The 27,683-nt window shown below is 38.6% G+C and overlaps 1 protein-coding gene across 1 annotated transcript in view; it reads right to left on the bottom strand.

Moving 5' to 3' along the window:
- SNX7 (sorting nexin 7) overlaps nt 1-27,028 on the bottom strand; it is a 100,401-nt gene extending 73,373 nt beyond the window's left edge. Inside the window, exons 1-2 of the mRNA XM_003260099.3 lie at nt 26,781-27,028; nt 1,652-1,834 (exon numbers count right to left, since the gene is read on the bottom strand). Of these exons, the coding sequence (XP_003260147.3) occupies nt 1,652-1,834; nt 26,781-27,026 (429 nt within the window). The 5' untranslated portion in view covers nt 27,027-27,028. The remainder of the gene's footprint in view (nt 1-1,651; nt 1,835-26,780) is intronic.
- Between the last annotated feature and the right edge of the window lie 655 nt (nt 27,029-27,683).

Here is a 27,683-nt window from a genome sequence, read left to right on the forward strand (position 1 = left end):
ACTAATATAGAGAGGTTAATTAAATTGTCCAAGTCATATAGCAAGGAAGGAGAGAAATCAAGATTCAACTCCATGTTGTCTTGCTCTACCACATCTTGATATAGCTAAGATAATTCCTTCACTCATTCATCAACAAAGTAAATAGTTTACTTATTATGTCCTAAGATTTGTGTTTGGAATTATGGATAACTTAAAATATAGTTACCTTCCTTGAGAAACTCACAAACTCACTGGGAATAAATACAAATAAACGTCTATTCACATACAGGTAGATGGCAATTACTGAACACTTATTGTGTGCTAGACACTTTACTAAGTGGGGTGTGCATTGATTACTTATTCTACTGCAACCCTACAGAAGTGAGTTCTATTACCTGTTTTATCGATTTAAAAAAAACAGCTTAGTTGGATTAAATATACGCTTTTGATGTTTTGCTATATTGACTCTAATGTTTTACATTCCTTAAGAGTTCAATAGAACAGTATGAGAAAACAAAGAAAGAATAACTATTTCGGCCAGGGGACAGAAACAACTAGAGAAGCCTTCACAGGCATCTAACATTTTGAGTTGTATATTGAAAACTAAGCATGACTTCTTCTGTCTAAGAAGGGGACTGACACAGCAAACAGAAGGAAAACTATATGCAGTTATGAGAGCAAGAGATCTCCTAAATATTCAGAAAACAGAAGCAGCTCTACATGAGTGGAGAGCAAGGGTACTGAATGTGAGGTGTAACAAATAAGTCTTATATGGTAAGTGGGCACCAGACTGAGAAGCCTGTTTGTATGTCATACAAGAAAGTCTGCACTTTGCTCTGCCTGAAATAAGGGGCCAGGAAAGGATTTTAAGAATTCGAGTGAAGAAATAAGATATATATATATATTCAGGAAACATAACTAATAGCAGTGTGGCAGTTTCATTGGAAGAAGTGATTATAGGAACATAGTTCAGAACTTTTTCAGCTAAAAAAAGAGATGTACTTTTACATTTATTAAATAAAGTCTAGGGTGAGGCTTCATAAACAAAATATTATAAAGAGAATTATTTAAAAATGCTATTAAATAAAGGACTTAAAATAAAGATTATACTAGGTGGTTGCTTAATTGTGTCTGAGGTAAACTGTCTTTGTAGCGCTTTGCCCTACGATTAAAGAGATCTGTGTTCTAGATCTACTTTGCCCTTGAATTATTGCACACATAACAGTATCTCATACATGAGACAAAGTGGCCACCTGCCCCACTTTGAAAAACAAATGGTACCATATTTTATAATCTTCCAAAGAAATCTGAATACATAATATTGCAAACTGTTTAAACATTTTATTTTTTTATTAACAACTTGAGGCCCATCTTTTCCAAAGGTATTACTTAATACTTGTTTTAAACTAAAAACCTAGATATTCTTATTCTAAGACGTATAGCTGCTATAAAATAAGTGACTATTTCTCAAGTCAAGTTGAATTTCACTGACTTAATACAGAACAAGTGAAGGGCAGATAAGAAGCAATGTGTTAGCCAAAAGGTTTGAAAAAGTAAAAGTCAATTCAGCTAAGATCCTGGAATGTTGGGAATTATAATAAACAAGAGGTACTTACTTCCAAAGCTTCAAAAAAAGCAGCTATATTCAAGAAAATATTTATCCAATGTTTACCTTAGTAATGATCCTATACGTAATGAAAGTTTCTATTGTAGTAACGTGACTTTCAGGTTCATCAACTGTGATGAAGAGATCCTTTAAATCTGGTTCATCCTCAAACTTGATTTGGTTTATCATTGATAAAGGGGATGTTGGCATCATAGGGCTGAAGGAGTTCATGTCCATCAATGAGGCATCCTAAGAAATAAAACATTCAAAAATTAGTATCAACAGAAAAATTAAACTCTTCTATTTCTAGATGCTATCAATATTAATGAAATATATCAAGAACAAAAGGGATTATTGGACTTTTAGTTAAATGTGGTATATTGACCATGTATTTTTACCTGTTTCCTCTTGAAAATCCCACCCAAAAGATGACAGTAAAGAAAGAAACAAACAAATGAAAAGTATAAACCCTCAAGGATTGCTATGGTTTGAATGTTTCTGTTCCCTCCAAATGTCATGTTGAAACTTAATCCCCAATGCAATAATATTAAGAGGTGGAGCCTTTAAAGGTGAGTAAGTCATAAGGGTAGAGCCCTCATGAATGGTACTAGCCACCTTATAAGAGGGCTGTAGGGAACAACCTAGTGCCTCTCCTGCCCTTTCACCTTCTGCCATGTGGGGACACAACAAAAAGACACCATCTTGGAAGCCAAAACTGCCAGCATATTGATCTTGAACTTCCCAGCCTCCAGAACAGTGAGAAATCAATTTCTATTATTTATAAATTACCCAGTCTCAGATATTTTGTCACAGTAGCACTAACGGACTCAGGCAAGAATAAGAAGAAAAAAACTATAGTAAACGAAATGTGCCAACTACTTTTTGGAAACTGGAGATGTGATTGTCAAGTGGTAACTAAAATAGCAGTGCAGAGTAAACTGAAAAGTAATCTAGAAGAGAACAGTAAACCAGGAAGAAGCAAGGATATTTATGATGTAGAATGCCAGAAAGGTTCAAGAATTGGAGGCACCAAGAACCTCTGGACATAAAGGTTGTGGCAGAGCAAAAACCAGATGATTAGTTATTAAGAAGATCTAATAAAACAAAAAAGAGTTAGAACCTCAGATTCCCTCACCTACTCTAGGCAATCAGGTAACTTTCCCACCCACTTTGGCAGAACACTGGAAGTCTACTTTCTGAAAGGTCTGAACTCAAGGGCATCCAGCAGAATAGGGAAGAGGTCCTGTGAAAATACAGGTATCAAGTGAAGGTCCTGCATACCAGACCAAAAGGCATGCAACCCTGTTCACCTGGTCCCAAGAACGTTGGCAGGAAGGTACAACCCCCACCCCATCATAGTCCATTCAGTCTGTTATTAAAGAAAAATACAATAAACTAGGTAGCTTACAAACAACAGAAATTTATTTCTCACAGTTCTAAACTAGGAAGTCCAAGATCAAGATGTCAGCAGATTCAGCGTCTGGTGAGGGCCCACTTTACAGAACAGCTTCCTTTCACTATAATCTCACATGGTAAAAGGGAGGACGGTCTCTCTGGGGTCTTTTATAAGGGCGCCAACCCTAATCATGAGAGCTCCACCCTCATGACCTAATCACCTCCCAAAGGCTCCACCTCCTACTATCATCAGCTTGGCAGTAGCATTTCTATGTATGAATTCTGGGTGGACACAAATATTCATACCACAGCACCCACCATAGTTGGAAGTTTCCTCTCTTAGCTGATCTTGGAGAAAAACTGACAGTTGTAGTCCCCTAATGAATTAGCCAGGTCTCTGCATAACCACCCTACATCAAAGCCCCTACCATGCATGCAGAATGTCTACTCTGCTTTTTATTATTTTTTGTAGGAACTACCAAACATCTAAACATGAGGAAGGGCTCTGACGTGAAATAAAGTCACAAACAAACCAAATCAGAAGATTAGAGGAAGCAGATAGAACAGAGCATAAACACTTTTAAAAAACCATGAAATCACCAGAAAGATAAGAGAAAATATTAAATCCATGAATGAAAGCATGCTGTTTTTAAAAAGAAAATTCAGAGAACAGCAACAACACCAACCAAAAAAGACACTCATGAACATTAAAATATGATAGCAATATAAAAATGCAACAGAAGGTTTGAAAATCAGAGCTCAAGAACTGTCCTACTATGTGAACCAAAAGAACAAGAGATGGAAAATGAGAAGATTTTTTAAAATGAAAGGATCCAGGCAGGCAGTGCCTCAATAAAAGGAATTCCAGAAAATGAGAAAGAAAAATATCCTTGACATAAAGTGTTTCCAGGTTGATAGGGCCTGTGAGGTCTCCCCAAAATGAACAGGACACTGGTTGGGTAGGTAGTACTCCTACAAGCATCCATCACCATGACATTTCATCATACTAGAGATTTTTACATTCCTGAAAGATTTAAGAAACAATATAATAAAGGAGGAATCTTGGGAATCACAATGGCATCAGAGTTCTTAAATGATGATGCTGGAAACTACATGATAATAAACTAATGTCTTCAAAATTTTGAGAGAAAAGTATTTTCCACCTAGAATTATACATATCCAGGCAATTGTCATTCAAATATATAGGGAGAATAAAGCCATTTCAGACACACAAGATTTCAAATACTTACTTCCCATGTACCTATTCTTTGGAAGCTTCTTTACTTCTCCAAAATAAGAGAATATGCCAAGAAAGAACAAATAGAATCTAAAAACAAGCGATACATCAGAAGATTAAAGTAAAGGAAATTCCCTGGAAAATAATGTTCTATGTTGACAGTTTTGCAGCAAACCTAGAGAACAGCCCATATACACTGGACCAGGAAAATAAATATCCAGGGTGTCAAGGAGACGACATGGAGAAAGAATAAAGGAAGTGAGGGATGAAGGAAAAGGGGATGGTGGAAAACAGAGTAAGAAAGGGGAGTAAGCAAAGGAGGAAAGGAAAAAGAGAAGGTGAGAGAGAAAAACAAGGAAGAAAGGGAACTTAAAAAGGAAGTGAAAGGACAAAAAAAGGAAGAAAACTGACAGAATAATGACATAAATGTGATAGGAAGCATGCCTATGTTAGATCTGTAGATAAATTATAATTGGTACAAGAAAGTTAAGGAGAGAGAAAGCAAAAGAGAGAAAAGGAGGGATGAGAAAACTTTTACTTATTGAGAGTAAGCTAGAAACATGTTGCCCCATTATTCCTAAATAGGTCTGTGTGTATTTTCAGAAAACAAGAACACTCTCCTGCCTAACCATAGTACCGACATAGGTATTTGAATTGGGAAATTAGCACTGATGCAATACAACAGTCTAATCCACAGACCCTTTTGAATTTCTCTGTCCCAAAAATATCCTAAAAAGAAAATGTTCTTCCCCTCTGGTACAGAACTAAATCCAGGTTCATCTGTTACATTTAACTGTTATATCTCTGGCCCCTTCAATCTGGAACCATTTCTCATCTTTCACTTTCTATTATGGTATAGACCTATTCGAAGCTATTTTATTGGCAATGTTTCCTTTTCTCAAATATATACATATGTTTTTCTCTCTCCCATCATCTTAATTTATCACCATTTTAAGGTAGATAGAGGTTTAAGAAAAAAATTATTTTTATTCACAGCCAAGCCATATAGTTAATTATGATTACATTTTCATTCTTCTACTGCTTTAAAAAATATCTTATAGTGATAACGTCATGCTGTGTTGCCCTGGCTGGTCTCAAACTCCTGGCTTCAAACAATCCTCCTGCCTTGGCCTGTGACAAGGTTTGGTTGTGTCCCCACCCAAATCTTATCTTGAATTGTAACTCAATTGTAACACAATTCCCATGTGTCATGGGAGGAAACTGGTGGGAGATAATTGAATCATAGGGGCGGGTCTTTCCCGTGCTATTCTCCTGATAGTGAATAAGTCTCATGAGATCTGATGGTTTTAAAAATGGGAGTTTCCCTTCACAAGTTCTTTTGGCCTGCTGCCATCCATGTAAGATGTGACTTACTCCTCCTTGCTTTTCACCATGATTGTGATGCTTCCCCAGCCACGTGGAATTGTAAGTCATTAAACCCTTTTCCTATACAAATTGCCCAGTCTCAGGTATGTCTTTATCAGCAGCATGAAAATGGACTAACACAGTAAATTGGTACTGAGAGTGGGGCACTGCTGAAAAGATACCTGAAAATGTGGAAGCAACTTTGGACAACAAGTAGAGGCTGGAACAGTTTGGAGGGCTCAAATGAAGACAGGAAAACGTGGGAGAGTTTGGAACTTCCTAGAGACTTGTTCGATGACTTTGACTAAAATGCTGATAATGACATGGACAATGAAACCCAGGCTGAGGTGATCACAGATGGAGATGAGGAACTTGTTGGGAATGGGAGCAAAGGTGACTCTTGCTATGTTTTAGCAAAGAGACTGGTGGCATTTTGCCCCTGCCCTAGAGATTTATGGGGCATACTTTGTATTTTACTGACATTACGCACAAACGTGCTTTGGCATTCTTTTTGCTCATCCTCCCAACTCAACCACAGCCTACTTCTTTTACCTACTACATAATTTAGGATTCTATTTCTTCTGCTTGAAATGCAGCCTTTTGTAGAGTGGGAAAGATCTGCATGAATGTACAGAATTTACTTTAAACTTGAGAGAGATGATTTAGGGTATCTAGTGGATGAAATTTCTGAGCAGCAAAGCATTCAAGAGGTGACTTGGGTGCTGTTTAAGGCATTTAGTTTTACAAGGGAAGCGGAGCATAAAAGTCCAGAACACTTGCAGCTTGACAATGTGATAGAAAATAAAATCCCATTTTCTGAGGAGAAATTCAAGCCAGCTGCAGAAATTTGCATAAGTAACAAGGAACTGAATGTTAATCCCCAAGACAGTGGGGAAAATCTCTCCAGGGCATGCCAGAGGTCTTCATGGCAGCCCCTCCCATCATAGGCCCAGAGGCCTAGGAGGAAAAAGTGGTTCTGTGGGCTGGGCTCAGGGTCCCCACACTGTGTGCTGCCTAGGGACTTGGTGTCATGTGTCCCAGCCACTCCAGCTGCTTCAGCTATGGCTGAAAGGGGCCAACATAGAGCTCAGGTCACGGCTTCAGAGGGTGCAAGCCTCAAGCCTTGGCAGCTTCCATAGTGTTGGGACAGACAATGCACGGAAGTCAAGAATTAGGGTTTAGGAACCTCCACCTAGATTTCAGAGGATGTATGGAAATGCCTGTATGTCCAGGCAGAAGTTTGCTGTAGGGATGGAGCTCCCATGGAGAACCTCTGCTAGGGCAGTACAAAAGGGAAATGTGGGGTTGGAGCCCCCACACAGAGTCCCTACTGGGGCACCACCTAGTGGAGCTGTGAGAAGAGGGCCATCATCCTCCAGGCCCCAGAATAGTAGATCCACTGACAGCTCGTACTGTGCCCCTGGAAAAGCCACAGACACTCAATGCCAGCCCACGAAAGCAGACAGATGGGAGGCTATACCCTACAAAGCCACAGAGGCAGAGCTGCCCAAGACCATGGGAACCCACCTCTTGCATCGGCGTGACCTGTATGTGAGACATGGAGTCAAAGGAGATCATTTTGGAGTTTTAAGATTTGACTACCCACTGGATTTCAGAATTGCATAGGCCTGTAGCCCCTTTGTTTTGGCCAATTTCTTCCATTTGGAATGGGTGTATTTACCCAATGTCTGTACCCCCATTGTATCTAGGAAGTGACTAACCTTTCGATATTCGAAGCTCATAGGTGGAAGGGACTTGCCTTGTCTCACATGAGACTTTGGACTGCAGACTTTGGAGTTAATACTGAAATGAGATGAGACTTTGGGGACTGTTGGGAGGGCATGGTTGTTTTTGAAATGTGAGGACATGAGATTTGGGAGGCACCAGGGGTGGAGTGATATGGTTTGGCTGTGTCCCCACTCAAATCTCATCTTGAATTGTAACTCCCACAATTCTCATGTGTTGTGGGAGGAACCTGGTGGAAGGTAATTGAATCCTGGAGACAGGTCTTCACATGCTGTTCTCATGACAATGAGTAAGTTTCATGAGATCTGATGCTTTTAAAAATGGGAGTTTCCTTGCACAAGCTCTTTTGCCCTGCTGCCGTCCATGTAAGATGAGACTTGCTCCTCCTTGCCTTCCACCATGATTGAGGCTCCCCCCAGCCATGCAGAATTGTAAGTCCATTAAACCTTTTTTCTATATAAATTGCCCAGTCTCGGTTATGTCTTTATCAGCAGTGTGAAAACAGATTAATAGTGTGAAAACAGATTAATACATCCTGCCAGAGTGCTGGAATTGCAGGTGTGAGCCACTGTACCAGCCCAGTTTTTGTTTTCCTGAGTGTTCATTATTCATTTATTCATTCCCTCTCACTCCAAACTATATCAGTGTATATATGTATACTGCTATTTTTTATTTTTCAATGTTGATATCATCGATAGGTTTTCCACTAAGGAGAGTAAAGAGTATAATATTTTGTTTAAATTAATTATACAACTATAGACTCAAATTAATTATATGACTACAGACTCACAGATTCCTATTTTATTCAGTGGATATAATTCATTAACATCATAATTTATTTTGATGTCTAACAGTCCCAAGTTTAACAACTGGGAGCCCCTTAAAGCTGCACCAGTATGTTTTTGCTATGTCTTCATTATTCTTTGAGCACTTTACTTTTTAGAACAAGATGTTTCAAGTTTATAATATTTTGTTCTTTCCCTGCCCAAGCTCTGGAATGAGACATTTTCTCCGAGGAGCTCTGGTTCCTTTTAGAGAAGATTGGTATTTACAAAACCAAGATATTAATGCTAGGAAATAAATGTATGAGACATACACATACATATATACACTGATATAGTTTGGATGTTGGCCCTCTCCAAATCGCATGTTGAAATGTGACCCCCAATGTTGGCAGTGAGGCCTAGTGGGAGGTGTCTGGATCATTGGGGTGAATCCCTCATGAATGGCTTGGAGCCATCCTCATGTTAATGAGTAAGTTCTCAGTCTATGAGTTCAGGCAATATCTGGTTTATTAAAAGACCCTGGATCTTCCTCTTTCTCTTGCTCCCTCTCTGGCCACATGACATGCTGGCCGCCCTTCACCTTTCACTACAATCGTAAACTGCCTAAAGCCCTCACCAGAGGTAGATGCCAGCACCATGCTTCCTGTTTAGCATGCAGAACTGTGAGCCAAAATGAAACTCTTTTCTTTATAAATGACCCAGCCTTAGGTATTTCTTTATAGCAATGCAAGAACAAACTAACACACACACACACACACACATACACACAGACTCATACAGCTCTAGATCTATGGCTAGATACACAAATTAGAATTATATACCTCTATTTCTTTTTTTTTTTTTTTTTTTTTTTGAGATGGCGTCTCACTCTGTCACCCACGCTGGAGTGCAGTGGTATGATCTCGGCTCACTGTAACCTCCACCTCCCGGGTTCAAGCAATTCTCCTTTGTCAGCCTCCTGAGTAGCTGGGATTACAGGCGCCTGCCACCACACCTGGCTAATTTTTGTATTTTTAGTAGAGGGGGGGGGTTTCACCATCTTGGCCAGGCTGGTCTTGAACTCCTGACCTCGTGATCCACCCACCTCGGCCTACCAAAGTGCTGGGATTACAGGCGTGAGTCACTGCGCCTGGCCTATATACCTCTATTTCTAATTTGACATGTCATGGCTTGTCTAGCCTTTCCCTTTTCCATAGTTACAACTCTTATCGCCAGCAGTGAGAAGCCTGGCTCCTATTATCCCAAATATGTTTACTTATTGGCTCAATTCCCCTGTATGTAACCAAACTCCCAACCACACCGGCTTCCTCCTCTGCTCTGACCATATAAGCCAAGGCAGCCTTATTCTCAACCCCAACCATGCAGGATGCCTCCTCAGCTTCAATTTCAATTGGCAACACTGGTCATCTGCTCCGTCACCTTCAATAGTTTTGTCTAAATAAAAGGAAGAAAAAGATGGGAAAGGAAGGGCTACATGTTATTCTTTATAAATAAAATTAATTGAAACATAAGGATAATTACAGTAAACCTTAAATTCAAATAATGGTTCTTTCACATGCAAAGAAAAAACTAACACTCTCAATAGAATATTTGAGTTATCTCTGCAGTGGTAGTAAGAACTTGCTCTCCAACTCTATACTTTTTCTTTTAGATACGTTTGTTCCCCTAAAGTAGTGATACAGATGTTGGAATCAGAAGTTTTGTCTGTTGTTATGTATAAGATTATAAAGTTAACTGATGTATTTGAATATTAAATTTGCAACAAAGCCCATTTTAGCTTAGCAACAAAGTTGGCCAGTACTGAGTAAAAAAAAATCATAAAGGAGGCCAAAAACGGCTTCTGGTCCTATCTCTGCCATTGACTAAGCAGGCATTGAACCACTAATACAGCCTTTCTATGTTAAATTACAAAGTTGGACCTGATGATTTCCAAAATATCTCAGATCCAAATGCATTAATATAGTACAATGTAATAAATTCTGATGTTTTAAGAAGAGACACTTTTTTGTGAAACTATGAATGGGAAAAAAAGATGAAATCATAATATGGACTTGTTTTCTCCTCAAACCAAATCAATAAAAATGCTTTTGAAGCGTCAATAATACTCAGAGCACTGCTCTAAAGGCTCTTCCCACAAAAAGTTTAGCTCTGTGAACTACAATGCAACATTTAGGTCATCCTTCAATGTAATAATAGAAGAGATATTATCACAGGACATGCTAACTGAAGAAAGAAGAATAACAATAGTCATAAAGATTACGAAGGTTCAGCCTATTATCACAAAAAGATTTGTGATCATTTAAGCACTACACAAGGAGTAGAAGACAAATTTCAGTTGGATTAATCAGACACAGAAAATTTAGAAGCAATAAATGTCTTGCAAAAAAAATTTAGTGAAATAAATCATTTTATATCTCTATGGGAGGATATAATGAATTCTATCCATATGATAGAATACAACATAGTGACTTAAAGATGATTTAGAAGAACATGCAATAACTTGGAAAAAGTTTCACAGTATGTTATTCGGAAAAAAAATGGCAAAATATAAAATTTGTGTAAAATCAGATTCCAATGTGTGTGTATGTGTATGACTGGGGGGATGGGCAGCGAGGGAGAGAGGGAATTTAGCAGCTATTTAAAAAAAAAGTTAACAGGAATTATTCCAGATGTTGGGATTGCTGTTGGGTTTAATATTTTTCTATGTGATTTTCTTTATTTTCCAAATATTCTAAAACATATGTTATATTTTGTAACCAAAAAAATGTTAAAATTGTTAGAGTCAACATTGTACATGAGGTGCTCAGAGACAGTAAGAACTGTAGTGATAAAACAGTTGCCTAGGGCTGTTTTGGCAGAATACCTTGGATTATATTTGATTTTTTTCTTCACAAGGTTGCATAGTTAAATAATAAGTTATGGGATGCTAACACAATGAAATACTAAGCAGCCATTAAAACCAGAATTTAGAGCTTCCAAATAAATATGTAATCAGCATGTACAAAAATCTCTCTCAAAAGCCATTTCATATAAATAGCAACTTTGTAAGCCGACAAATTTTAATTTGGTGGGCAAACGTAACATACTTTGTATTTTACTGACATTACGTACAAACGTGCTTTGGCATTCTTTTTGCTCATCCTCCCAACTCAACCACAGCCTACTTCTTTTACCTACTACATAATTTAGGATTCTATTTCTTCCGCTTGAAATGCATCCTTTTGTAGAGTGGGAAAGATCTGCATGAATTTACAAAAGCTCACAATTCCAATGAGTACAGTGTGGTGTCATAAAAATATGCTTCGATATCTAGCAAAGGCAGAAAATTACAGGCTGAAATTTAGCAACATCCAAGATTTCAGTAGAAGGATTTAAATTACTATGAATCACTCAAAAGCATTCTTAAAACCTCAATAAAACTGACTATCTAAAGTGTTTTATATTCACTTCAAAAAAAGGAAAGAAAATATACTGACAATACTTAAAAGACTTAACATTTGGACATGAATAACTGAAGAAAACAAGTGTTTGGGAAGATCCAAAGAAGCAATTAACCAAAAAGACCTCCATTTAACCTTTTGTGGTTGACGCATTTCAGGAGAAATGGATCATTAAAATTTGTTCTTTCCAAACAAAGGTCTCACCTCCACAATAATGGATGTGTGTCTCTCTGTCTCTATTTGGATATAAGACCATTATCTTAGGGTCATTTAAATGATGAAAATATATCTTTTTACTTTTTCCTTCAACAGATTACAGCAGAATAAAAATTATCTGTGTGACAAATCTCTACTTCTTAAATAACGTTTACTCCTATAGCTAGAACAGTGAAAATGCACACACACAAGAAAATCCTGGGATGGTTTCAGGCTGAGACTTGAGTATGTTTCACAGAGAAGAAAGCCAGTGTTGCAAGAATTCATGGTCTTTTATCCTTACTCCAAAACATACATCCACTGTCAGAAAAACCACTTAAATAACTTAACTGAAATAAATGGATTAGATTGGTGTTAGCATGATAATAGAATTTATTGCAAAAATAATAAATTAAGTGCAAGTTTTTCTGTTGTTACTCAGGGCTTATTATAAGCATTTGTTATGGGTCGAATTGTTCCCTCACCCAAATTCATATGCTGAAGCCCAAATCCCCAGTACCTCAGAGTGTGACCTTATTTGGACATGGGGTCCCTACAGATCCGATGAAGTTAAAATGAGGTCATTAGGATAGGCCCTAATCCAATTATGACTGGTATCTTTATATAAACAGGGTAAATGTGGACACAGAAACATGGATGGAGGGAAGAGGATGTGCGGAGACACTGGGAGAACACGGATCTACAAGCCATGTTGGGAAGTCTGGAACAGATCCCTCTCTCACAGCCCTCAGAAGGAACCAACTCTGCTGACTTCTTGATTTCAGACTTCTGGCCTCCAGAACTGTGAGTCAATACATTTCTGTTATTTAAGACACCCAGTCTGTGGTACTTTGTTACAGCAACCCTGGCAAACTCACACAGCATTTCTGTACTTAAAATGGTACACAATAAAAATCTGAGGATGCAAGCAAAGCTAAAAGGAAGAAATCACGATTAAAATATTTCAACTTTGCTCCATTCTTTTTAATAGGTTAGTAGTCAACTCCAGGAATTTCTGGGAATGTTTTTTTCCACCCTCCTTTAACGCAATTAGATGATTCCAACATTCTACCACTGAAATAAATAAAATAGATAGCTGAAATTTAAAATAAATGATGGTTTGTCAATTTTGAGTGCTCAGGTGATAAACACCAATAGAAACAGGTTAAAAGGTGAGATATGACCTCTTTCAGAGGGGTCCTTCCTTAACATCCCTCGCTGAAATGCTACTCAGGAATGTCTCATAAATATAACATGAATTACTCTGATAATACTAAATCACACCCACCATCTGTGCACAAACAGCTATTTTCTTTTCACAAGTCACAGGGAAAAAAATCCATGTAAGAAGTGTAATAAATCAGAATACTGGCATGAAAAGGCCATGCAAATAAAATTGCTGATGCACAAGAAACACACACACCCAACAGACATCTGGTAAAAAAGCAACTTACGGTGGAAGGAGTTTGAGAAACCATGTTGTTAAGAAGGACACTCATCTTGATAGGCCTAAATTTAGACTTGCCAGCTGTGTTTTGGTTTACAAATCCTTCCAATCTGCCTGCTTATAATAATAATAAAAATGAGAAAGGCTTTCTGTGGAACACTGTTGAAAATGTGACTGGGGGAAAAGTCAGCCTCTGTCATATTCTATAAAGGGGCCTACAACACTCTAATCTTGTTTGACATGATTTCCATCACTACATAGTATATACACCCTTGCATACATATATCACAATTTATTTATCCATTCTTCTGTCTCTAGTTTTTCTACTTTCTAATGGGGCTGCCTTGAATATGCTTGTACTTCCTCAAGTTTTATACACTACAGAGCTATAGACTGACCTTAGAAATTTTTCACATAATTTTATTTAACATAATTTTCCCTTCCGGCAGAAAAAAAGAGTGGTATAATAAAAGAAAAAGTCTCTGTACATAGGCAGTGCTAAAGTTAATCCAAGTTTACACATGTACCAGCTGAGTGAACTTGGTCAAGTAACTTTTCTGAGGTTCAGTTTTCTTTTACTTGCAACTTCTTAGAGAGGTCATAGCTCACCTTAGATCACAGAGCACTAAGAGGACAAAAAAAGATAATAAATGTGTGGTACACAATGTCTGCTTGAAGGGTTTATATGAATTATCTTATGTAAACCTTACCACACTCCTGCAGAGTATATTTTCCCCCCTTGTTAGAAAGACAGAAATACTGTTGGTAAGTGCCCTTTCCCCTCTTATTTTCAGATTAAATTACTTGTTCAAACAGTAACTACTATTAAGTGAAAGAATCAGGATTTGAGCTAATGGCCAATAAGCTCAAGTATGACAGGGGTCAAAATCTTACATCAAAATATGACAGGTGTCCCTGGGACTCATCACTGAATTCACTTTTTTCAGTTTCCCATGAAGTTAAATAGAAATCTAAAGCAAAAATAAATGTACATGGTCAGTATACAGCTCTGTAACATACAGAACCTGAGGAAGTACAAGTGTATTCAACGAAGCATTGCTGGAAATTAGGAAAATACTAGAAACAGAAAAATGAATAAATAGTGAAATATGCATATAAGGGTGTGCATACTACAGAGCAATGAAAATAAACTACAACTTCATACAGCAATATGGCCAATTCTCATAAACTAAGTATTAGGAGAAAAAAAGCAAATTAGAGGAGAATTTGCACAGGATGGTATCACTTTTTGAAGTCCTAAAACATTCAAGGCCCCAAAATCAGTAAATCTTTAAAATATATTACTTCAAGATACCTATATAAACTTCTATAAAAACCAAACAAATGACAAACATAAAATTCAGATTATTAGTTTCTTTTTCATATGAGAAGGATAATCTATTGAGGGGAACACAGGGATGTCAAAATTTTTGAATGTTTTATTTCTTAAGCTGAGGAATGGGGCATGGATACAAATTTTACCATTCTATTACCAAGAATCTGCAAAAATTTTCTGTAAAGGGCCAGATGGTAAATATTTCGGGCTTTATAGGCCATCTGGTTTCTGTCACAACTTCTCATCTTGGCCACTGTAGTGTAAAAGCTGTCATAGACAATACATAAATAATTAGGTGTAACTGTGTCCCAATAAAACTTTATTTATAAAAGGTCAACCAGATTTGGCCCACAAGCTGTTGCTTGTTCCTACTTTACACTATAGATACTATATAGACAGCTATATAATATAGACAGATATTTTATAAACATGTATAGTGTTTCATATGTATGAAAATATTACATAATGAAAGTCATTTTGAAAGTTTTCAAAAGGTATGTTTGAGTAGGTTAAGTATATAGTGTCTTTCCACAGTTTTGTTTTGATTTTTGTCTTTTGTTTTAGAGACAGGGTCTTGCTCTTTTGTCCAAGCTAGAGTGTAGTGGCGCAATCACAGTTTACTGTAACCTCAAATTTCTGGGCTCAAGAGATCCTCCTTCTTCAGCCTTCCAATTACCTAGGACTATAGGCAGGAGCCACCATACCTGACTATTTCTTTAAATTTTTTTGTAGAGACAGGGTCTCACCATGTTGTCCAGGCTTGTCTCAAACTCCTGGCATCAAGTAGTGCTCCTACCTCAGCCTCCCAAAGTGCTGGGATTATAGGAGTTAGCCACCACACCCAGCCTCTTTTCAGTTTTCTAACGAAACTTAGAAATAAAAATAAAGTCCTCTTCACAAGTGGTAGGTAGGCAAAGTTCCAGATTTGTAGCATTTCCCTTTCTGCTAGGGACATTTTTTACACTCAGACAGATACACTCACAAATCAATGTTTTTAATCACCACAATAAAGACAACTCCATATATAAGCAAAAACAAGTCAACAACAAATAAAATACTAAGGCTGAAAGGTAGGAAAGCCTCCCTGACTAAGCACATCCTTCAGCACACTGATGCAGTTCGCACGTGTGCCTCAGCGATATGTCATATTATTGCATGTCAAAAATATTTTAAAGCCATGAATGCTAAATCTACAAATGATAGAAGGTCAACTGAAATTGCCTTAAAACAAGTTTGGGGTAATGGATACGCACATAAAACACAGTATCAGCCAACTACCCAACTGTGTTTCAATGATGACTAACTGGAAGCAAAACAAGCCAGGGAAAATAATTTCTCTAACCAGAACTTATCAAAAAAAAGCCTGTCCTACAGACAGAGATCGCTGCAGACCCAACTCAGGAATGTAATCAGAAGTGGTTTTAAGGAGCACAACCAGCTGACTGTGCCCTTACTAGGCATGTCTAAAATGGATCCTGTCTTATCGTAAACTACAACTATTCCCCTAAACCAAAGTGTTGTCTTTATAGATATTCTCCAGAGAAAGGGCCTAGATATCTAACTCCACCAACCAATTGACAGAGCATTTCTCAAGAGACAATATATGCTTATACATATATCGGGAAAACCAGTCGGTAATTAAAACAGATTCACCAAACATTCTAATCTCCCAGGAATTCTAAATTGCCTGGCAGATATTACATGAAAGGACTCACTCAAAGAGGGAATTATGCACATACTGTATCACTTAAGAAACAATACTGTTGAAAGTGATATCAAAATTCTGGTAATTTAAAAACATGTGCTCTAATTATTTCAAATTAAAAGTACCCTACCCTCCTATGTTTTATCTCCATGGAGCCTTTATATCCACAGAAAATTTTTCCAAACTTTCTATACTTAACTAAATAGATGTACATATAGCCCTATCTAGATTATCAATTTATTGCCACAATATTTTCCCTTAAATAAGTATAGGTTCCTCAAAGATAGAAACCAGTATATTTTTGTGATCCTCTGAAGAGCTCACTACAAATTCAAAGTGGCTGCTTACACAAGTCAAAAACAAAATATTAATCTTATATACCATAATAGGAAATACTGAGAGTTTTCTAAGTGCCAGAGACTATGTGCCTTAGCAACATATACATGCATTATTTCATTTAATCCTCTCAACAATCTGATGGAAGTATAATTGTCTATATTTTACAGTTGAATAAATGTGTGGTATAGGGATGATAATCATTCTCCCCAAATCATTTATCTCTTAATTGATAGCAAGATTCAACCACCCTCACCATCCATGTGCACACGAAAAGCACTCAGTATAGTACTTCGATTTCATTTAACAAATGTTCACCGGATGTCACCCATGTGTCAGGCACTGGGCTGGGGATACGATAGTGGCCAAGACTGGTAGAGTTCCTGCTCTCATGAAGCTTATACTTTAGTTGAGAGGGAAGAGGAGGGTACATATAATGAGCAAATCTATAGATAAGTAAGATAATTTCAGGTAAGAAGAATAAGTGTTAGGAAAAAATGGAGCAGGTTGCTGAATAAAGGGGCTGCAGGGAGCAGGAAGAATGCTTTCCATATAGTTGTCAGGGAAATTGAGGAGGTAACGTGAGAAGGTAACGTGAGGAGGAGTCAGCTATACAAAACACTTGGAGAGCAGGATTCCAGTCGGACGGACCAATGAGGTCCAAGGCAGGAAGAAAATTTGAGGAACAGAAAGAAGATATGTGGCTGGAACATAGACTATGATGAAGGAATGACCAGCAAAGCTCATTTTCACATTTGCTGTATCAGAATTCAAGTATTCATATATTTTATCTAATAGTTTTTTAAAAAGGGAGGAGCACTCTGTGATAAATGAATGTTACACCTGAAAATCCCAAAGTAAAGCACTTGTTACACAGCTAGAGATTGTTAAGTATCTGTATGGTCTTATTCAGACTCTTCATGAGCATTAGCCAATCGGAGGTGATTAATCATATCAAATGCAGCTCCATTTATCTTGATTACACTTGAATAATTTCTTAGTAGAAAATGTTATTTCTTGTATTTAATACTCTATTTAAAAAAATTGGTTTTATTCATTCAGAAAGGTCTAAGATGCCATTTGCCTATAACTTTGCCACAAAACCATTGTTAGGGGTGGTCTGATTGTTCCTAATGATCCCTCTTCTTCCTTTGAGAGGATTACATCTCCTGGCCAGTTGCCAGGTGATTTTCAGTGCCTCCCAATTGGTTTGACCAGTTACTTGCTTTGGACAATGGCAGTATCTGGGTAGAAGATCTGGAGCCACTGTCTATTTCCACCAGTGCTCATATTATTTTCCGTCTGTCACAGGAGTGGCATGTCCCAGTTAGGGGTTACTGCTTCAGTCTTGATCCCAAAATGAAGAAGATATGTGGAACAGAGTCAAAGCCGAGAGCAGAATCACAGTTTAGCCACAGCTGACAGATACACGAGCAAGAAAGAAAACTTAATTGTAAGCAAGCCACTGAAATCTCGAGGTTGTACTGCAGCATAACCTAGTGAAAGCTGATGAAGACAGCATTCAGTGTTCAATTAGATTACAAAATACACATGCACATTTTTCTCAGAACAAATTAGGGATTAATTTTTTCTAATTTTCAAGATTCATATACCAAGAATTTGCCATTTGTTTCTGGTTACACATAAGGCTTTCATTTTCATTCTAAACAGACTTTTTTTCTTAATATTTCAAGTTAAATGATTCAGCTTGTTTATTTTAAAACAAAAACTTATCTAAAAACTATGATATAAAATCATTTTTATAATAGAAATGAACCTAAAAACATGACAAATGAAAAAATCTCAAAATTGTGATAAAGCATATATGATTCTATTTATTTGAAATTACCTAAAAAGACAAATTTATATAAACAGAAAATTTAGATGAGTGGTTTTTGTCTATGACAGAGAGAAAACAGAGATTAACTGTAAACAGGCATAATGGATCATACTGGGGAGATGAAAATGTTCTAAAACTGGTTTATAGTGATAGTTGTACAATCTGGTTAATTATCTTTAAAAAAATCATTCACCCAAAATGGGTGAATTTCATGGTATGTAAATTATACTCAATAAAATTGAATTTAAAAAGAAAAAAGAGCATGTGATATAAAAGCATTTCTCAAAGTCAAAAAATAATAAAATTTTTCTATTTCAATGTTAAAACTGTTGGTTTAACCCTATGTTTTAACATTAGCAGATTTTTATGTCAGTAGTTGCTAATAATTTTGTCTTTTTTATTAATACTAGAGGTAACACACTATTATCCAGCTTGATTGATATATGCAATCCAAAGTTAATCAAATATTCTGTCTAAAACAAGCAAAATCTTTTAAGCATATAACTCTTTACCTGTTCATTGAGAAAACTGTAAAGTATATACTTAAGGTGATTCCAATGAAAATGTTTAACTTTTAGTCTCATATCTTCTTTGGAAAGTGTGGGACACAAATAAACAAACATGAATAAAATAAATTTTGAACACCGTAACCACATAGCTATTGAATCTGTGTTTCCTTTTGATCACACTAGCTACTTGTAAAACTACAGCAGGCTATGAGGACCCTCAAGGATACAAACATAAAACTTTTATCTTTAAAACTCACAGAAATAAAGTATTCTTTTTAGAGTACACTAAGTTTAAATCTAGAGCCTTTTAACATCATTTTCTCAAAATATTTGTAATAACTTTCCTCATTGCTCCTGACCAATAAATAAATAAATAAATAAAACTCACTGTCTCTACATAAAAGAGCTGTAGCTCTCTTTCCTATAGGTCCTCATAATTTTTTTTTCTTTGTTTATACAACATCCAATCCCCTTTCCGAATACAGGCATGTGTTGTTTAACGATGGGGATGGGTTCTGAGAAATGCATCCTTAGGAAATTTTGTCATTGTGTGAACATCATAGAGTTCACTTACACAAACCTAGATGGTATACCCTACTTCACACATAGGGTAGATGGTATAGCCTATTGATCCTAGGCTACAAACCTGTACATGTTACTGTTCTGAAAACTGTAGGCAGCTGTTAACGCATGATTAGAAAAGGTACAGTAAAAACACAGTATTACAATCTTAGGCAGTCCATCATTGACCAAAACGTTCTTACACAGCACATGACTCTATAATTGGCTATAGTTTCTGCTAGCGCCTGTCCCTTTCTGCACCTGCATTTCCAGCCTTTACATCTACTCTGTGAGCAATCTAATATTCAAGACTGCACTTCTTTCCTGCCAGAGTTGGCTTCCACTACTTGTAACCAAGCTCCCTGAGACAGGTGCTATTATAGTATTAATAGCTTAATATGTTTTTTTTCAAGTAAAAGAAGGTTTCTAAATTATTATCTTGGGTTGTTTATGCTTTGTGTTTATTTCTTCTAATAAAATCTAAATGGGAGATTTTGTTCAGGATTGAGGCTCAACATAGCTCTCTGTATCATCAAACAATAACATTACTCACCATTAATTAAGACTAATTTAATTCTATGTAGTTTAGTATCCTGACAGGAAAGACCAGTATGATACAAACTGAATTCACTAAAAACAGATCACCAGCAAATTGCTGTTAATAACTGTCTCTATGAAAAAGTCAGAGGCTCTGTCATTCATTAATGTATTTATTCTGTAAATAGAGTTCCTACTCTCCTACCTTCGAGGAGCTTAATCTATTGAAAATAGGTGAGCAATCAAGATCTTGGAAAAGAGAAATAATATCTATTTATAAGGCAGAATGTATTAAGCATTAGATGATTCAAAACACTAGTATGGAGAGCACAGACTGGAGCACTAGTATGGAGAGCACAAATTAATTCCAGCTGAGGATTGAAGAAGGTTCTTAGGGATGATGAGTAACAGAAAAGGTTTTGTTTCACTGCCCTAACAATAACTACACAAAAGTAGAAAAATACACAGTAAGTTCACATAGTGGCAAGTGGACCAACCTAGATCAGTGCTTCTCAAATTGTACGGTGGAAACAAATCACCACAAATCCTGTTTAGATCAGATTCCAATTCACTGGGTCTGAGACTGCATTTGTAACCAGCCCCCAGGTGATGTAACAGTCATGGAACTGAACAGTGAGGCTCTCCAGGAAAGAGAGTGGTGGTGAAGGAGAAGGCTGACAGCCTAATCATCAACAGCTGTGAATGGCAAATGGCGACAATATGATCAGAGCTATGTGCTCTGGAAACACTGATTTGCTGGGAACATATAGAATGGGGGCAGAATATTAGGAGAATGAAGACCTTATGAAGCTATTTTAATAGTTCTCAGAGGTAACTACATAATCACTCCAAACACAGGAGAGGAAACTGAAAGAAGGCACTAATTCCAGAGATATCAAAAAGGTAAAAATGATGGAGACATTCAGATATATGAACAGACATGGAGAGTGCATGAGAGGGATGATTAGAAGGTAAACACTGAGGATCTTATCCTGGACACCTAAGGAATTATTACATCACTAGGAGAAAATTAAATGGAAAAGACAACGGGTTTCGGAAGAGAAATTAAGAATTGGAGAATGGCAGAACATAGTCCAGTTGGAACTAAACTGAAGGGATGAATAGGCCCATCTAATTAAGACTTTCCACTGCTCTTACAGCTAAATTTAGTAAGTTAAAATTCCATTGGAACAGCCTCTTAATCGTAAAAAAGGACAGTTCAACTGTCCCACCCTCCTCTCCTCTGGGACAGTTAGTCATCCAGCTTGTACCAGAACATTTTTAGTGACAGAATTCATGATCCTGTTGGGTAATCCCTTTCATTTTAGAAACTTTAATTAGAAATCTATTTTCTGAATTAACCTGAAACTTCTCTATATTTTTTGACCCAGTGGTCCTAGTTTCGCCCTTCAAAACTGTAAACATTTAATCCACCTAGATCATAGTAAGTCTTCATAAGGAGTTATCAAAAGAATTAACCCCTCTCTTCCAAGCTAAATCACTTTTTGTTTTTCACCAGACTTTCTTCACAGGCCATGGTTACCAGAACATATCATCGGTGAAATCCCTTAGTTGATTCTCTCTCATGGATAGCAAATATGTGACAAGACTGTTGCTACTTCCTGTGCCAAAGGAAGACAGTGTTAATGGATCTAAGCCCTCTTTCTAAGCCCAGACCAGATTTCAGCACCATCTTAACACAGTATTCCAAAGAATCCATAACAAGGTGCTGGCATCTGAAGATGAGACCATATTCCTCTGCCATTTTTTGACATCAACTGTTAACTCTCCTTTTAAAACGCTGAGAGTGGAATGGATCTCCTGAAGTGGCACGGACAGTTCAAATTTACATTAAAATTAATACCCTATATGACCTTGAAAATATGGTGTTTAAATTCAATATCATGTCATTTGTGTATACTAGTTTTTCAGTCACTGAAAACCACTGGGAATGTTTCCACCATATCCTATAGATCAAGGCAGTCATAATCCCACCGAAGTTCAAGGAAAGCAGCACTTATTCCATCTCTCCATAGGAGAGTGGCAGGTCACATCATAGAAGAGCATATAGAATGAGAGATACTGACACAGCCACCTTTATTGGAAGTAACTCTCCACATTGTTGTACTATGTCCTATGACCCCACCCATCTATTTTCTGTGCCCTAGGAGGCTGGCACCTATAGATGACATCACCTTAGCAAGATCACTCAAAGAGGAGTGCAAGCAGGAGATTCAAGGGCAGGAGGAGAGGAATTCAGGGAACATACCCCTTATTTCCTCCTGCTTTGGCACGTTTCCGGCAGTAGCTACCTCTCTCTGTAAATGCATTTCCTGAAGAAGTGTCCCCATCTCCACAGCTCCAGGTCTGACTGGTTTCCAGCAATGCTATTTCCATTTCTTGTCCTTTTAAAGCTAGGGATGCTAATAGCTTTTTCCCACTACAACTCTCTAAATGCCTCAGTATTCCTTGTTTGTTCACTAACTCTGCCAATAATTCCATAAATAGTCCCCACATTCAACGCTCATTTAAATCATTGGAAAGAATTTTGGTTTTTATCAGAGTGATGACTGATATAGGTACACAACAGAAACCAAATAGAGACTGTGCAGAGAATATATGTGAGAAATTAGTAAGCAGGACTTTCTAATCTTTTTCTAATTATTTGATAGACTAGATGAATAGTATAATTATGCCGCTCCATCACTATACTGAATTTCCAAATTGACAAAGAAAACATATATATATATAAAGATATGTATACATGTGTATGTTAGACGTCTCAACTTTATTCTTTCAAAAATAACCTTTTCAGCTGGGCACAGTGGCTCCCGCCTGCAATCCCTGCATTTTGGGAGGTCGAGACAGGTGTATCACCTGAGGTCAGGAGTTTGAGACCAGCCTGGCCAACATGGTGAAACCTGTCTCTACTAAAAATACAAAAAATTAGCGGGGCATGGTGGCTTATGCCTGTAATCCCAGCTACTCAGGAGGCTGAGGCAGGAGAATCGCTTGAACCCGGGAGGCAGAGGTTGCAGTGAGCCAAGATTGTGCCACTGCACTCCAACCTAGGTAATAAGAGCAAAACTCCATCTCAAAAAATAAATAACCTTTTCTGAAGAAATGAGTGATTTTTTTCAACAGCCTTGCTCAAACAATCATGTTATTATAACTCTGATTTACCATAAACACAATCTTAAGTCTTTCATTATTCTTATGAAACATGTAGCTTCTATTGATCATGTTTTTTTCAAAGTGTTTATAAACAACATACTAAATAATTCACTTCATGGCTTTTTTGGAGATTGAAATGAAACCTACTGTTTGGTACCTTCCAGAACTTCCTTTTTGCCCATTATTTTTAAAAACAATATTTACGTTTCTCTAGTTTCGGGGAACCATTATTGCATTTCACGATTTCTCAGATGACTAGTGGTGATGAGGATGATTACATCTGTAAGTTCCCTGATTATCCTAGATGATATATATCTCACTTTATGATCCCGAATATCTTTAAAGAGGCCAATTAGAGCTATCACTTACTGAGTACCAGATAAGCATCTCAGTGCTTCATTGTGGCCTAATCACGTACCCTGTATCCACAGCTGTTTCTTCTATACAGTATTCAATAAAAATAAAGGCAATTTATTTTAATTTATTGTTTTTCCCCCAAAGAGGAGGATTTTTTCCTTTAAACATGAAGAAATTGGCCCTTTTTCTCCAGTTAAATTTTTTGGAAGCCTCATCTCATTGTGACCTAGTTCTAAAATAATTCTTAGGCTCTTGTTACCATTTGTATCTTTTTTTTTTTTATTTTACTGTTTTTGTATGATTGGTTCTGTTCTCTTCCTTCTAACATCTATCCTCGTTCTTTTAAATCAATGTCCTCTGCATTCTCTTGAGGTCTGGCATCACTTTCTTCTCACTGGATTATATGAAAATTCAGAACAACTTTGTTTTACTTTCCATCCCTCTTGATTTATATTGCCATTTAGAGTTTGTCACATCTTCCTACCTGGACTATAAGATTGTGATAGCAAGGACTAAATCTTGTATTTCTTTTTTTTAAAGCATACTTAACACAAAATGTATATTTGCCATGTACTTGTAATATGTTGTGGAAAAAAAATAATAATTTCTTTTTCTTTTGAGACAGTCTCACTCCGTCACTCAGGCAGGAATGCAGTGGTGTGATCTCAGCCCACTGCAACCTCCACCTCTCCGGTTCAAGCGATTCTCCTGCCTCAGCTTCCCAGGTAGCTAGAATTAAAGGCTCCCACCACCACACCCGGCTAATTTTTATATTTTTACTAAAGATGGGGTTTCACCATGTTGGCCAGGCTGGTTGTGAACTCCTGACTTCAAGCGATCCGCCAGCCTCAGCCTCCCAAAGTGCTGGGGAAATTCATACTCTTTAAAAAGCTTCTGGAAGAGGGCACCAGGCAAATATTCACAAATAATCTAAGGGAATAAGGGGACTATAAAGGTGAATGTAAATTGAATATGCAGTTTGCCAACCTCAAAGTACTGAAAAGGGAAGGACAGTCTGCTTCATAAGTAATTGTGAGATTCCATCCTAGGGTAGGCTGAACAGCAGTGGTGTTTATTTTGTAGAGGAGCAGGCAAGGAAGGCAGTGGAAAGGGAAGGCCACGTGGAGCAGGATTTCTTAAATTTGCTTGCTTAACTACAGATAACAGTTGAGAAATTAAACTTACTGAAATGGATGAAAGTGGCTAATTTTAAACTTTTCCAACTATTCTTTTTGGATTTTCACTAATATTATATCTTTGCCTTAATCTATGTGGGCAGTTTCTACAGAAGTTGTTCTTAACTTTTTCTAAGCATCCAACACGCACAGTTAACACTAACAAGCAGGGTGGACCCAGGTGTACGGGCTTATAGAGTTTGGAAGGTCCACTTTTAAAAGAATACAAAATCAGGTGGAAAAACAAATTATTCAGAATGAGAAAAGAAATCTCAATAAATGATTACAGCCATGGAGATCTAGATTCCTTAGTCTGAGAGAGCTTTAGGCAATTCACCAGAAATGCTTATTTAGAAATGCTTCTGGTTGGGACCTATAATTTCCTTCCCACCTAGAACATCTGCAACTCCAGCAACCCCCAACACGCCCAGAGGTCTAAGAAAACCAATAGCACTGAAGTTTCAATTTCATTAGCTTCACCCTGGATCTGCCTCTGACAAGAGGACCTCATTTAAACATTGATTCTTAAGAGCCAGCTAGGACACTTAGAATCTGGGGAAAGAGAAACCACTTGACAAGTTTAAAACAATCCGAGGCACTGTGGCTCAAGCCTGTAATCCCAAGCCCTTTGGGTGCTGGAGGTGGTAGAATCCCTTGAGGCCGGAAGTTTGAGTCCAGCCCCGACAAAAAAAAAAAAAAAAAAAAGAAAAACAGAAAGAAACCCCGATGATTCTGATACACTATTGCTATTTCCAACATCCCATCCCAAAGTTTCACAATGCATAACCATAGACTAATATTCCTTATCTAAACAGCACTGTAAAGAAGGAAAGAAAGTAACCAACTGGCCAATTGTCGTTGATCTGAACATAATGTGTGGAATATAAAAAGGCAGAGTTTACCTTTAACAACTAAACATAAAATAATTCCATTGTTTTACTACTTAATAGAAAAGTCAAGAGCACAAAACTGTGATAGTCTGTTTAAATATTCGGAATACAAACCTGGGCCTATCATTCCATTTAAACCGAAGTAGAAATAAGTTTTATGTACTCCTCTTTGGAGTCAGAGTATGCATGTTCACTTCCTAACTTTGGTTTGCTCTCCCAGAATAAATGCAGTGGTTAAGTAGGTCGTTTGCTTTACCTAATATCTCCAGGTAACATTAAAATGAACAGGCTTCTTAGTAATGAATACAGCGTTGTGATCTGAATTCAAGTCTTCTCTCAGCAGCAACTTGAGAAACTGGAGTGACATTCAACCTCCCTGCAAGAAAGGTATTTTTCTTTTCTAAAACCCTTTAATTACAACCACCAGTCTACACGTACCAAAAGTCTACCACTAGCCCCCACAAGTCAATTTCCCTCCAACTGTAAAATAAGCAAAGAAGAGCCTTTGGTCCTAAATTTCCCTGGGGCAAGGAAAAACGAAAGCGCTGGCTGTGGGTTGGGTGGCAGTAGCTGACCACCCTTCTGAAAAATCCTTCGCTCCTCAGCGGAGGAGCTTCCTGTTAGAAACAACCGTTTTCTCCTGTTCAGGGAGATTTCCTAGAACCTATTCCCACAGGACCTGAGACTCACCCAAGCCTCAAATCCACAACTAACAACACTAAATTAAGAATAATTTCTCTCAACTTGGCTGATCTCTCTCCCAGAGTTCAGGGCTGGCCTCGCCCGAAAAGCAGCTGGCGGGAGCGATTTCGAGCCACCAGCCTCCCAGGTTCGGGAGCTGCCGCGAGGAAGATGTCTGTGTCAGAGAAGCAGAAAGGGAAAACAAATCACAACTTTGCAGACTCCACTAAGCCACAGCCCCGCCGAACGGAAGGTCAAAGTGCGGAGGAGGGAGCGGCTGCGGTTTGAGGCCCCGAGGCGACGCGGCCCCGGGTGCGGCCAGAGCTGGCAGGCGGAGTCCAGCAGCCCGGGGGACTTCACCCGTCCCCAGCTCAGAGCCGCCGCCCCGGGAGGGCGAGCGCGCCAGAGGCAGCCGTCGGCGCAATGCTGGCAACTCCCGGAGTTGCCTTGGAAGTTTCCCGGGACTCGCCGCCGCCGCCCTCACCTTGCTGAACACCTCCAGGTCGTCCTCGTCCTCGTCCAGATCCAGCACCTCCGCCTGCAGCAGGACGGAAGAGCCGCTGCTGTCCGGGAAGGGGGCGCCGCCCCCCGGGCTCTCCCCGTCGGCGCCCCCGGCCGGGAGGCCCGAGGAGCGCGCCTGCGATGCCGGGCGCTCGCTCTCCATCCTGAGAGTGCGCGCCCGGCCGGCCGCCACCGCCGCCGCCAGCCCGGCTCCCCCGAGCGTGCCCATTGGCTCCCGCGTCTCCTGCACCTCCCCGGCCGGCCCCGCTCCAGCCCCTCGCCCGCTGCGCAGACGCGGAACTGCAGGGACCAGCGCTGGCCGGGGCCGGGCGCATCCCCACCTGGCCTGGGGCGGGTTGGAGGGGCGGGACTGGGACTCTCGGACTCCGGCTAGGTTGGAGAAAGGGTTGGCTGTACCCTGGAGAAGCGGAGAGACTCAAAGGTAGGAAGTGGGCGTCCTCGCATTGACCCAGTCGGGGGCCACCGAGTGACGGTTTCCGCAGTGGCGGGGTCCGGGAAGAAGCCACGGAGCGAACCGTCCACTTCGCGGGATCCACAGCGAGGCTAGAAGGCACCCGACCCAGCCTGCGAAGAGAAAAAAAAAAAAAAACAGCAATAACAATACTGTATTTCCTGTATTCAGTGGTTGCTTTTCTTCTTGGTTGTGATTTTCGAGCTAATGTAAAAATAAAGACATGAAAACTTCCCCTGTTTTCGTTAATTGATTTTTGACCCAGTGACCGGCCTGTGCGGTCATTTCACGTGGAGCCCGGAAAGCTGAGCTTTACAAACTATTTTCAGCCACTTTCAAATGCATCTTTACTCCTGGACGTCTTCCTGAAGTTAATGAGCAGAATGTTACCAAGACCCAAGGACAACTAGCAAG

The sequence above is a fragment of the Nomascus leucogenys genome, chromosome 12 (assembly GCF_006542625.1).
Source record: "Nomascus leucogenys isolate Asia chromosome 12, Asia_NLE_v1, whole genome shotgun sequence".
NCBI classification, from domain to species: Eukaryota; Metazoa; Chordata; class Mammalia; order Primates; family Hylobatidae; genus Nomascus; species Nomascus leucogenys.